Genomic DNA, 13,847 nt, shown 5'->3' with positions numbered 1-13,847 from the left:
GAGAGGCCACAGCAGTGAGAGGCTTGCGTACAACAACAACAACAACAACAACAAATTCTAAGGTGCAATTCTTAACAGGTATATACACTGCTGAGAAACTGAAGGGCTGATTCTATTTCTGCGACAGATAGGATACACCTTGGGAGCTGCTGGATTCGAACACTGAGGAGTCACATCTAAAAGCCAAAGCTTTTGTAAGGCAAATACATACACTCTCTTGGGTATTATACAGCAAAACAGATTTTGCATTAAGATGCCAAACAAAAGAGAGTCATTGCCCAGTACATTAATGAAACTATCTTAATAAATTATATAGCTTTATGCTATCAGGCTAAACCACAAATGAAAATTCCCTCCTGACACTGGGATAATTCAGGTTTTAATAATGCCTAGAGTGGTCACAGAGTATTGGAAAGACCTGCAAAACCTGTCAGTCCTACAATGCAGATTGCAGATATGTGCAGAAAACAGCAACTGTGACACTATTTATTTAGATAATAAACATGTCACCTCACTTGTCAGACATATTTATTAAGAGTAACTCTCAATGCTAAGACTAAGGGTTGAAGGCTGTACCTCTTAAACCTAGTAGAGTGCATCATCATTTGGTGGGTGGAACATGAAAAGGCATTGGTGATTCTGATATACCCTTCCCCCTGTTGGGAACTACTATTTTAAAGGAAGTGAGAAAGGTGCAGAAAAACAGTTTACTTCTTGATTTTTCAATTCATCTTTCATTCCCTGGGTAAAAGAGTCTATTGTCGGGCTTCCCTGGTGATGCAGTGGTTAAGAATCCACCTGACAATGCAGGGGACACTGGTTTGAGTCCTGGTTCAGGAAGATCCCACACGCCGTGGAGCAACTAAGCCCGTGCGCCAAAACTACTGAGCCTGCACTCTACAGCCCGCAAGCCACAACTACTGAGCCCAAGTGCCACATCTACTGAAGACCACGCGCCTAGAGCCCGTGCTCTGCAACGAGAAGCCACTGCAGTGAGAAGTCCACGCACCGCAACAAAGAGTAGCCCCCGCTTACCACGACTAGAGAAAGCCCATGTGCAGCAACGAAGACCCAACACAGCCGAAAATAATTAAACAACAACAAAAAAGTCTAATGTCATGTAGAAATACTTGAAAAAGCAGAGTTGAATGATAGTTAAGGGTATAAACTTAAGGATTATAAACTTATATAATCCAACTATTTTGTTTGAATTCCTACTCTTTGACTTATTATATAGGTTATCTTGCACAATTTAACTTAGTTAGCTATGCCTCAGCTTCCCTATTTGTAAACAGAAATAATATGACCTACCTAATAGGGTTGCTGAGAGTATAAAATAAGGGTCAGTTATAGTGCTTAGCACAATGACTGGTACATAATAAATCTAAATAATCATTAGGCTTTATTTATTTGCTTAGTTACTTACTACGCCCAAGAATTTAAAAAAAAAAAAGTAGCCACAATGTATACACTTGGTACACAAATATACCAAATGTACTTAGCACACGAGTGCATAAGACTTAGTACACAAATGCATACCAAGTCTTCTTTTAGGGATTAAGGTTAGAGACATCCCTTGAGTGTTCCTATACTTCTTCATTCATTACAGCCCCCAATAACACACAGAGACATGGACTTTCAAAAATCTAAGAATATGACAATACTACAAATACCCCATGAATCTCCTGTTTTGACTTCCTAGATTTCGTTTTTATTCTATTACCATTACCTTGTTTCTGTTTAATTCTATTAAAAATATTTTTAAATGGATAATTATTTCTTATTAGTTGGAACACTATGGTATGGTATCCAAACTCACTGATCAGCTCCCACTCATAGCCATTTGCTTACCAACATATGGTCCACTGGCACAGAACTTCCTTTGGGACAACCTCAGTAGTCTGTCATCTTCTATCTAAAGAAGCAAAACAAAATAAAGGCTGTAGTAGCAACAACACTTTTTTTTTTGGAGGGGACGACATCTCTGTGACAAAGCAGACGTGAAACCATATAGCCAAATGGCTCCTGAATATACAAAATGCAATGGTGATAAAGAGCATGATACTACAGAATGGTAGAAAAGTCACTATTTCGCATTAAGGCCTCAAAATAACAATACTCTAAAAATTAAAGGCCAGGTGCTATGAAATATTGCTCATGTGAAGAGATATGTATCCAGATAAGAACTTCAAAGTGTTAAAGTTTTCAAAAAGGATACATAGTTAACCTTTATGGAGGAAGGTTATGTCTTCAGCCTTTTCTACTTCCAAAAAGTGGCAACATTAAATTAGCATGGGGACTCAATATTCAGAATTCAAATTCTGAATTCAGAATCCAAAGTCATTTTTAGAACAACTGACAAACATGAAAGCAGCACACACCTTGTTTCAAAGGATGAGCTTTGCAATGAAACACAAAAAAAAGTCGGGGAGAGGTACTGCAATAAACTAAAAAGCCAGAAGGAACAAAGGCAAGTACATATTTTTAAAAAACTACTTCAACAATATGCAATCTTTTATTTAGTTATCATTTGTTACTATGCCCTAGACATTTTAAATAATGCAAGATAAAACAATTTTAAGATCACTTAAATCAAACACTAAATTGGGTCAATGACCTTTATAAAGGGATAAACTGCAAGAGACAGAAATGAAAAACTAAAAAATTTGAGTGAGGAAGCAATGGCCACTTTGATGCCATAAAGAAACTACTAATGAACTTAAATATGGATACTACATCACTGATTAATTATGTATCACATAGATTTCCTTGAAAAAGTTATTAGGTGACTTTTAAATTGATTCAGAAATAAAGCAAAAATATTTAAATTTAGGGAATATAAAGTGAGATACAGATCATAATCAAGATACAATGTTGCAGAGTTCTCCTATCTGTAAAAGAACTGAGCCATAGACAGGCTTTTTATTGTAATGTAAAATGGAGGATTAGTTTGGCTGTGCTTGGAGACAAAAAAAAATGCAGAGAAAAAGTAAGATCTTGAAAGTAGCTTGATGGAAAAGTTCGCTGAGTCTCAATAACATTGGGAGGAAGTGGGGTATTAGTGTCCTCTCTTCTGATAAACTAGAAAGAAACAGAATGGTCACAATGACAGCTCACTAAAGTTTTAGATATCCTTTCTCACCAAATATGATTAATTGTGTTCCCTAAACTGCCTTTTCAAATGCTTGCAGCCAATCTAACTGAGAGGTTCTCCAATGTATGTACTTTATTGCCACATCGAGCCTTTGTAAAATATTAGCTTCATGGACAATGCAGAACCACAAGGACAAACACATATCTAAAAAAGAGCTATGAATCCTCCTCCCTAAAAAAGAATGGAATTAATTCCCTATGCAGCTTATAAAACCATGGCAAAGAAATTTAAGAGAATGATTTCATTAAGACAAACTTTCTGGTATGCATTATAGGTTGATGGTAATTCTCAGTACTGTTGGAGGACAACTCATTTTGAATTACACCTGTCTGAATTCAGATAACAGTTCAACTAATATGAATGCAATTCTAATCAAAATCACAATGCCATCCAACATTAAAAACTAATTTTAGGGCTTCCCTGGTGGCGCAGTGGTTGGGAGTCTGCCTGCCGATGCAGGGGACGCAGGTTCATGCCCCGGTCCGGGAGGATCCCACATGCCGCGGAGCGGCTGGGCCCGTGAGCCATGGCCGCTGAGCCTGCGCGTCTGGAGCCTGTGCTCCGCAATGGGAGAGGCTGCAGCGGTGAGAGGCCCGCGTATCGCAAAAAACAAAAAAAACAAAAAACAAAACAAAAAAAACCCTAATTTTAAAGAATGATATTATAAACGGGTGTAGTTGAATTTTACCAAATCCTTTTTATGCAACAGGTGAGGTCATTATGTGGTTTTTCTAATTTGATTCTGTTAATGTAGTGACTATGAGTCAATACATTGACTGTTTTTTAATATTAAACCAACCTTGCATTCTCAGAAAAAACCTCATTTGGTGATTTTAGAACTATATCAATAAGGTTACAGTGTTTTCCTTGGGGACAGTAAGGGCAGACAATATTTTGTTTTCTACCATAAGCATGTATAATTTTAAAGACATGGGGGTAAACTGTTTGGTATAGACATAATAAATCATTGAGAAAAGAGTATAAGGGCTGGCTTAAATCTTACCTAGAATACTTAAAGGACAGAAAAGCAAATTTGATAACACTGACTGAATTTCATTTAATACAGTATCAAAAAAATTGAAGGACTTTTTATAAGTTTACCTGTTCTGCTTCCACATAAATGAGGGGGAATCCCATTTGTTTGGTCCAGGTATTCATCACAGCGGCTATAGGTTTACCACTGGCATTTTCTAAACTTTCCCAGAGATCCTCTAGAAGATATACAAACAATGAAAATCTAAAATGTTTCCATTTTTATTTTCCTAAACAAACCAGAAATTTTATATAACTCTTGGCACTGCAACACTGACCAATTTTGTGGTTCTTTCAGGTTCAGGAACAGTGGGCCAAATTAACGTTCCCCTTGCCTTCCCATTAAGTGAACTCTATGGTCTTATATTCTAAGATGTTCTTAATTGTTCCAATTTATTAAAAAATTACAAGTTATAAACAAAAGACAAACAGGTGAGTTCAAACAAGAAGAAACAGAAACAAACAAATGGAAACATATTCAAGGTCACTACTAAACAATCATTCACAAACTTAAAACTATTATACCCATTCAATTAACAGAAGTTAAAAAATACTCAATGCTGATGCTGTTTTTGACCCATATGGTCAAACAACTCTGGTGGTAGAATAAGCAAAACAACAATACAATGTGGTACATACTATAACAGGGGCAAGAACAGAGAAAGAAAAATCCAAAGAATAAAGGCTTCACAAGAGGTAAACTTTTGGTCTGCAGCTTGAAGAGGAGTTGTTCATTAGACAGTGGGAAAAAGAGCATTCCAGGTAGACAGAATAAAGGTACAAAGAGGTAAATAAAAAGGAATTCGCCGGCGTCCAGTGGTTAGGCCTCTGAGCTTTCACTGCCGTGGGCCCGGGTTCGATCCCTGGTCAGGGAACTAAGATCCCATAAGCCATGCAGCACGGCCAAAAAAAAAAAGAGGAAAGTATAAGAAATGACAGAAAATGTCAGTAGAGCAATACATTCAATAAGCTGAAGACAGAGGCGCATGTGTGGGAGCAACAGGCCATGAGGCTAAAAAAGTAGGCAGGGGTTGAACTGTTCAAGACTGTATGGCTTACAAAGAAGTATAGACTTTATCTATAGGAAAGGAAATGTGTGAAAGGAATGTGGCATCTCAAGTGTTTTTAATCAGTAGGGTGATGTAATTAGATATTCACTTTAGAAAGATAACCCTAGCTAGCCTCAGAGTGAGAGATGAAACTGAAGAGAGTGGGACAAGGCGAGTAGTAAATTAGTAGTGAATTCCAGGGGAGAGATTAAGAAAGCATAAATTAAGGGCGGGGCGGAGACAGTAGACAGAGAGCACTACAACTGCTACAAGAGGATAAAAATCATGGATGATTAACGGGAATGTATTTGAACTGCCAATTGTCTTTCATAAGTAACAAAAACAAACCAAAAAAAGTTACATGGTACACCCTGTACCAGTTACACTTTGGTAAGCTAAAGTACGGTCCATGAACTAGTAGCACTGGCTTCACCTGGGAGTCTGTTAGAAATGCAGACTCTCAGGCCCCACCCCAGACCTATACTAATGACATTACACAAATCTTGTATTTTAAACTATTTTTGTTCACTAAGGAACTCAGCTTCACAGTCAATCAACTATTACACCTTTATTCTTCCTTTTGACTCTAATATCTAATAGACCATCATAAAATCTTAAGAATTTACTTCATTGAAAATCTGTAGTTCCACAAGTTCACTCCTACAAATGGTTAATTTGCAGCTATTTTAATGGCCAATGGTCAACGAAGGGCAACAAAACCCACAAATCATCAAAAAGAACAAGCTCTGGTAAAGTAAACAGAACTTTTCAGACTCTTTAAAGTGACAAAACATTGAGCTGTGGAAAGCAGACTACTGGAGGATGACCAAAAGGATAATAGGTCCTGATTCATGTTGTTGATCCATGATGTAACACATCTTCAAATACGTCGACTCTATTTCCTATCCAGCACATGGAAAATTAAGTATTTAGAAAAAATAAAATGTCACACTCTAAATAGTATGCCAACACTTTCTCTCCATTTCTATCTCAATGGATTATTGAGATAGAAAGATTACCTGTGGCAGCATTCTTTTGTTGAAACTTGGTTAAATACATGTTCATTCCTTTCTTAAAGTCCTGAGAAAACACAATTTTTAAAATCCAGGAGAGTCAGAACTTAGAATTATAGTATATTTTGAGTATATAGTACTCAAAAACTAATTTACTCAAATTACTTGACTGTTAGATTTACTAAAACACATGTATCCCCCTAATGTCTACTACTTTCTGTTTAAAAATGCATACTCTTTGCCTTCTACTTTTGCTTTTAAGTTTTATACCAGACTTCCACCAACCCCCAAAACATATCTGCAACATCATTCATCTCAGAGACCAAAATAATCAGCATAAAAAGAAATAAAGACAAGCCAGAGTACTATCCTTATAAATTCTAGAAAAATTACTTAGGAACTTAACCTAAATAAAATCAAACTTTTTTTTTTTCATGCAAAACTCTATGACTTCAGCATAAAAGAATGGAAGATTTTTTAAATTGCTTTTTTACCTTATCCCCAATGTAGTCATGTAGCATTCGGATGACAGATGCACCTTTGCTATATGATATAGCGTCAAATATCTCATCAACTTCAGAAGGATGGCCCACACTGACCTAGCAGACAGTGTGATTCAAGGTTATGACAGGAAGCAGACAGCCTGTAATACTGAATTACATAAAAAGCTTTCTAGGAAAACCCTTCTAAATCATAAGATACTTTTTCCCTTTAGGTGACTCATAATGTGTAATTGTTTAAAAGGGCTTAATAACTAATACTAATAAAATAGAATATATAACACAATCCCCATCATCTCTTAGGACCCGGGTTCCAACCTTGGCACTGCTTTGCTGGGAGGCAAGTCACTATTGATCTCTTTGTGGGTAGGGAAGTGAGGGTAAGGAAGGGAGAGATGAAAAACATTTGACGTCTTGCACTAATTGTAATGGCTTACAGTTACACAGGACCCTGGTTAAATATGTCCAGGTAGACTCTAAGTCTAGCTCTTTAGAGGCAAAATTTATACAGATAAACTAGCTGAAATAAGGACAGGCTAAGTCAAAAGAATTAAAATATTTATATAAAAACAGACAATGACAACAATAAAAAGTATGTTCAGAATTTTCTCTGAAACAACAGAATCATACTACCCAACAGCTATGGTTCCCCCACACTATTCAATAAAAATCTATTTAGTGAATGCTTATGGGTACAGAGCACTTGCTTCTACAAAGATCATAGATGTTTAAAAAGAAACATAATTAGAACTTAGTATTGCTAGAATTTCAAGAATGGAAACATAAACTACAAAAGTAAATGACATCACCCATGCAATTTTCTTTTCAGAGTCCTAAGTATCTCTATAAACAAATTATATATTTTATTGAAAATGAGAGCAAAGGCCAATGAGTGAAAATTATGTCTCACTTCAATAGGATGGCTGTTATCTAAGGCATCAAGCTCCTGGGCACGTGTGTAATCAGCAGAAACAAACTGAGTCCAGATATCATACTCTGGGAAGCAGTGGTCTACACACAGATATTCAATCCATGATGCAAAGCCTTCATTTAACCAAAGATGAGTCCACCATTCCTAAAAACAAAAGATGGAAATATATTAAGAAAACAAGATGCTTGTCACTCCACTAATTTAAAAAACTCATATGTCCCTTCCACTATACTCTAAAGCTCTTAATGAACTGAAATTCATTTCAAAACATTTAGTGAATAACTCACATCCCTGAACAAAAGAAATGCCAAGAAAGGCCAACCTGGTGACACTAGCATTATCACCGCTGCTAAGTAACTTTCTGGTACTGAAGGTAGAAAAGGAGGAAGAAGGAGGATGAAAAACACCCTAAATACGGAAAAGGGGAAGAGAGCGCATAAATATAGGCAAGAGCCTACACTGTCATATAAAATTTAGTTTAATAAACAGTTCTCTTAAAAACAACAGAAAGCTTATCAGGACCAAACAAGGAAAACTGGAAACTATTTCCACAATGACAGGGAAAAATCACTGTTGATTGAAAAGTTAAACTTTCTAGATAAACAGAAAAGCAGTACTGCTTATATAAGAATTATGTGAAATTAACAGAAATGTCATGGCAGTAAGTAGTTCAGTAACGAATTAGTGTTTAAACATTTATGAAATATAAAATTCTCATCTGTTAATAAGAATTTAACAGTGGAGTGGATAAAGAATATAATGGGTCACAGACAAAATCAACTTTTTGAAAAAGAAATCAACTTTTTAGAAAGAGATTTCAATCTAATTTTCATTAAAGTTGATTAAATCTCTTATGAAAAGAAAGCAATACTATATGAATTTAGGACAAAGGACTAATGCAATGGTGAAAAACAAAAGGGCATTTTAAAATTCTGAAAAGATCAAATATTTTCAATATCAACTGATAAATGGCTATCTGTCTATATGCTTTGTGCACTTATTTAACTAAAAGCCTCCACTGAGATAAGCTGGTACAAACCTAGTAATTTTCCAACTATCTCTAAGCCTTTGAATTTTGGTTAATGAAACAAGTGACATCTAATAACTAGAAGTTGCTCCAATCCAGTAAAAAGTTGTTTAAAAGCAAAATGAGAATGCACACATTTCCCCTACTAAAATTTATTACTGGAAGTTTAAAAATAAAATCATAAAAAATAAAGTCTGCTCAACACTGAGCAAAAAAAATTGTTTGGCAGCAACAAACTTGCTGCATTAGAAAAGAATGTTCCTGACATACTGAATACAGGTACTAGTATACTTACTTCCACATAAAATTATATTTCAAAAAAATTTTTTTTACCCCTAAGCAAAATTTTAAACATCCAAAGCAAAAAGGAAAGGATTTACTTTCAAGGGCTGACTTTCTTTAGAAACTCTTTCAAATATGTAAGAGTTGCTAAATGTTTTCCTTTCTTGCTTATTTTTGTGACATGTGGACTCAACTAATATCCAAATTGGGCTCTGCTCTTTGGCAGCCTAAAATGCCATCAGGGAATCTGGCTGGCTCCAGAATCTCCAGTTCTTTCTTTGCAGAGGCACTTCTAGTTCACTTATTAAACGCTGGGCTCCCAAGCTCTAACATAGTTGGCTGCTATAGATAGTACTTATTCAGAGTAAGAGGGAAAGGTCAAGACTAGAGGACAGAGATCATTCACTGCAAACATTATAATAAACAAGAACTTCAATAGGACAGTTGGAAATTTTAATATACTTCACAGTTATTGTTTCTTTGCTTTCATTTCTGTCAAATTTCAACTTAAAATTTCAGGCAATGAAGAAAATGACCCTTAAAAACATTTCAACCTAATCAAGGATAGTTTGTCATTTATCAGGTTACTTTACAGCTAGTGAGCTACATAATATATATGACACAAGAAACTACAATTAGTCTGAATCTCACTGCATGGAATCTCTCTACCTAAATGGAATCTCTTCCTTTCACCCAAATTAGTATCATGACTCCCCCCACTTGCAGGCAGTATTTAGAACAGTTTAGGAAGTATTTTCTGTTGAATAAAGATTATCTACATGCTTTTGATCAACAAGAATATTCTGATAAACACTTCAAAGTGGACCTTTTAAAATAAAGTTTTTCAATCAAAAAACTACTTTTTTGGTACAACATTCCAGCCAAACCTGAAATACTATGTAGACAAAAAAAGGTGCAGCAGGAAAAAAATAAATATATTTGAGCACTTAAAAATATTAAATACCATAGTAACAAGATTTCCAAACCATTGATGGGCGAGTTCATGTCCCACAACCAGGGCAACCCACTGGCGTGATGAAGAACAGGAGTTTTTTGGATCAATAAGCAATGCAGTCTCCCTGTGTTTAAAAAAAAAATTTTTTTTTAAGTATTACAACCAAAGCAGGCATGCAGAAGTGGGGGAGGGAGATTCAAACAGTAAATAAGATGGTCAAGTTAGGCTTTAAAGATGTCAAGAAAACATTTCCTCAGAGTACACAGGATAGAAAAAGTTCTGGGAAGATTAAAGACACCACTCCAATAGAATTCATAACAGAAGATCAAAGATGTGACACAAGTTTAATTATCAGTTTGTTTATAGGACAGCTGCCTGAAATTTCAGAAAAACTTTGTCTAAAGGATTAGAGATTATTGTGCTAGACAGAGAGAGAAGACAGTCCTTCCATTAAAAGAAGGGGAGCAGAAAGTGGGGGGAAGATACATTCCACAGTCCTAAAGAGAACACTGAGCAGGCTGTCCAAAACTTAGCTCACTGAAGAAGGCAACTGAAAGTGGAAGACAAAAACTTGTTTACAGACACTGCTTTTAAAATTATACAACCTACATGTTTGTATTGTGGTGACAGACATGCAAAAATTTGGCCAGAAGATATTAAATCAGGGAAAGTTCTTCAAGCTGGATATATAACTATGTAACTACTAGAAGGAAGAGAAGGCACTGAAATGAGAAACTCAGCCAAAAATACATCTACAAATGCTACTAATGCCAGATGCTCACTTTAAAATCTTATACTCCAGAGGGTGTTCATCTGCATTCTTGAAATGTTCAAGGAAGTGGGGGGAGGTAGGAAAATTTATGACAGATCATAAAGCAGAAGCTACTGAACTGTACTTAGGAGTGAAGCTCTCATGAAATCAGTGATTTAAAAAGATAAGGCAGGGTAATACATCATTAACATACCTATAAGTAACAAGGCCCCAGTTCTCCATGGCACCTTCATAAAACAAATATAAACATTTATTGATATTTATATATACTTCTTCTTGAAAAATCATAAAATTCAAAAAAGTTATTACAATTCATCAATAAAATGAAATTTACTTTACCAGCTGCAAAGTCTGCAATAGCAATGAGATCAATTTTAGGTAGAGGATAAGGAACATTGAAGTAGTCCTTATAAAAAGGCAGAGTTTTAGCAGCAACCTATAAAAGTATAGACAAAAGAACCATCTGATAAATCTTACTGTCATTCATATAGAAATCCACAAAGGAATCCTGTTGCAAGCCAAATATCTCAAGTTACTAGAAACCAACCCTGGGGAGCCCCACCTCCAAAGAGTGCTTTAGCCCTAAGCTTTGTATGTCAGCCAAACTTTAATCCATTTATAATTCAGAATGAAAAGTATAATTACGTATTTTCCCACCCACTCTCTGGGTAAATAAATTCTACTCTAATATTTTCTTAATCATTATCTTGTAAAATGTTAATAAAACACCAAAGTTGCTAGTTCCCAGATTCTATTAAAAGTAAAACCAAAGTAGTACATGAAATTTCAGATTAAATTATAAATAATTGTACTAATAATTGATCAGAAATGTAAATTCCCCAACCTGGAGTTATGGACTGTTGGAACAATCCTCTTCAAGTACATTTACCTCTAACGCAAATTTTCCTTGCTCTGCTTTGCCAACAGGGGTGTAAACACGGACACACACACCATCTTTTGACCTTGTTTCTACAAAGTCATATTCACCCACAACAAATGCCACCAGATATGTAGACATGACAGGTGTGCGAGCAAACTTCACTTCCACTACATTTTCATCATCAGGATATGGTTTCCGATCAATTACATTCTTTAAAAAAAAAAAAGGAAAATTTAACAGATTTACATTAAATACCTTAGAGCAAACACTAGCCAAAAACTCTAGGCTTTGGGGCCTTTTCTTCCCCCTTTCCAGCACTGCTTACTTCTCTATCCTAATTCATCCAGTGCTATTATGCTGTCAAGATCTTTCCTATTAAGAAGGAAAGTCACCTGATAAAGCATTCACACTAAGAAACTGGAGCCTAAAGTGTTAAAACTTCCAAGGATTTGTAAGAAAAAAGAAGCAACTTTTCTTGAATACCTATTAATATGCCAGATACTGGGATGTTTTAAGACCTCAATACTTTTCAAGTGAATGAAGGATAGGAGACAACAAATATTAATGAAAATAAAATGTAATTGTGTAATCAGACATTTCAAAGGGTACAGATTTCTAGATTTAGAGCATTCTCTGTACAAAGGCTGGCTCTAAACAAATTAGTCACAAAATCTCCACTTTACCTTTGGAGTCCCCTAATTTCCCTTTGGTGTTCTCCCTCTTTTTCCTATTCAGGCTCTCAGTTTCCTCAAGGTCTCTCTATTCTTTCTTCCAAGTAAGACTTATTCAAGAATTGATCCGATAAATTCATTCATACTAAATTGTAAATGAACATTTCAGTGTAATATATTAGCTTCCTCTCTGAGAATATTTGAGAAGAGAATCTATGGAATTCTCTCCACCAATAAAGGAGGCAAAAGCCAGTTATTTTCAGGTGCAGCAGGCATTTCCAAGTTCCCTAGACTCCTATTATAAGCTACAAGCTACTCTATGTCTTAAGTAAGGCAGTCTCAGACAATACACTTCAAGTAGCGAATGCTTACTCTATCATGAATGAGGATCAACGACATCAGTGAAGGGAGCATATTCCAAGAATACAATCAGCCAAAAACCTAAATACACTTCATTATGTGGCTATATCTTTTGGCATTTAATAAGAATATCAGATTTTTTTTCTTTCAGGTAATATTTATTAAATTCATTTCTTATTTAGATTTCCAAATTGAAGGAATTAGATGATCTTGTTAATACAGTTTATAAAGAATTTCTTCCAGGAGGGGGGAAACTCCCCAAATAAGGCAATAAAGAAAAAGAAGGCTTTTCAGAAATTAAGAAAACTAACATTTGTGTTCCAATTATGTGTCAAGCACTGTGCTGGGTGGTTTCATGCTATCCCATCTAATCAGCAAACTAAATCTGCTAAACGCTTATTCAAAATATGAACATACTCACAAACACAAACGTACCATGTTTGATAAAGCTACTCTGTCTTTAGGAACAACCAATGAGATATCAAAAGTTGCTTTGATGGCAGGCTCATCCCAGCAAGGAAAAGCTCTCCGGGCATCAGTAGCCTTAAGAAAAGAATATGAAATATAAAATATCACAGAATTAACCTACCAGACTATTTCATGAAATAACAGACATTTCTTTCTTTCTATCATTTGTTCATTCACTTTTTCAAATATTTATTTTCTACTCAGTGCCAGGCAACAAGCTAGGCACTGACTACAAAGAAAACACAAGGTTTACTATCATTGCCACATCAGCAATTATCCAGGAACTAGGTCTGCTATAGAGCTTAACAATTTATAGTATTAGAATAACTGACAATTATACTTTTGTTTTTATTAAAACATTTCAATATTTCAAATTAAAGGCAAATGGCTTTATCTATAATGTCAACACAACACAGAGCACAGGAAGGTTAACAGTATACTACTGTAAGGATTCAACGATGGGAAAATATGACTGGTTGCCTCTCTGGCTTTGATTTCAAAATAAAAATAAAAATATCTCCAGAATTTTTGATGTGCTTTGTTCTTTATCTGGAATGGTAGCAACAGGAATAAAGACAGATGCTGTATCAGTTCCAAACAGGTCATTTGTTTAATGGCACTTCCATATACAACACATAACACTGTCACCATTTGACCTACCTTTTGAAAGAGATCTCATTCTTTCTTTAAAAATAAAAAAGAGCAAACTTGTTAAAGCAAAATAAGATTAGTGGTGCAGTAGAATACCAGTTA

At 35.4% G+C, this 13,847-nt stretch overlaps 1 protein-coding gene across 2 annotated transcripts in view; it reads right to left on the bottom strand.

Annotated features, from left to right (window-relative positions):
* Positions 1-13,847, bottom strand: part of NPEPPS (aminopeptidase puromycin sensitive) — a 97,641-nt gene that overhangs the window by 17,124 nt on the left and 66,670 nt on the right. For both annotated transcript variants that reach the window (XM_030840080.2, XM_030840083.2), the window contains 10 exons: positions 13,062-13,169; positions 11,605-11,805; positions 11,055-11,151; positions 10,909-10,942; positions 9,953-10,067; positions 7,659-7,823; positions 6,743-6,847; positions 6,255-6,315; positions 4,256-4,365; positions 1,852-1,915 (listed from right to left, as the gene is read on the bottom strand). In XM_030840080.2, the coding sequence (XP_030695940.1) occupies positions 1,852-1,915; positions 4,256-4,365; positions 6,255-6,315; positions 6,743-6,847; positions 7,659-7,823; positions 9,953-10,067; positions 10,909-10,942; positions 11,055-11,151; positions 11,605-11,805; positions 13,062-13,169 (1,060 nt within the window). The remainder of the gene's footprint in view (positions 1-1,851; positions 1,916-4,255; positions 4,366-6,254; positions 6,316-6,742; positions 6,848-7,658; positions 7,824-9,952; positions 10,068-10,908; positions 10,943-11,054; positions 11,152-11,604; positions 11,806-13,061; positions 13,170-13,847) is intronic.

This window comes from Globicephala melas, chromosome 20 (assembly GCF_963455315.2).
Source record: "Globicephala melas chromosome 20, mGloMel1.2, whole genome shotgun sequence".
Lineage (NCBI taxonomy): Eukaryota > Metazoa > Chordata > Mammalia > Artiodactyla > Delphinidae > Globicephala > Globicephala melas.
The sequence above is the reverse complement of the archived record's forward strand: the minus strand, read 5'-3'. Positions and strand labels throughout refer to the sequence as shown.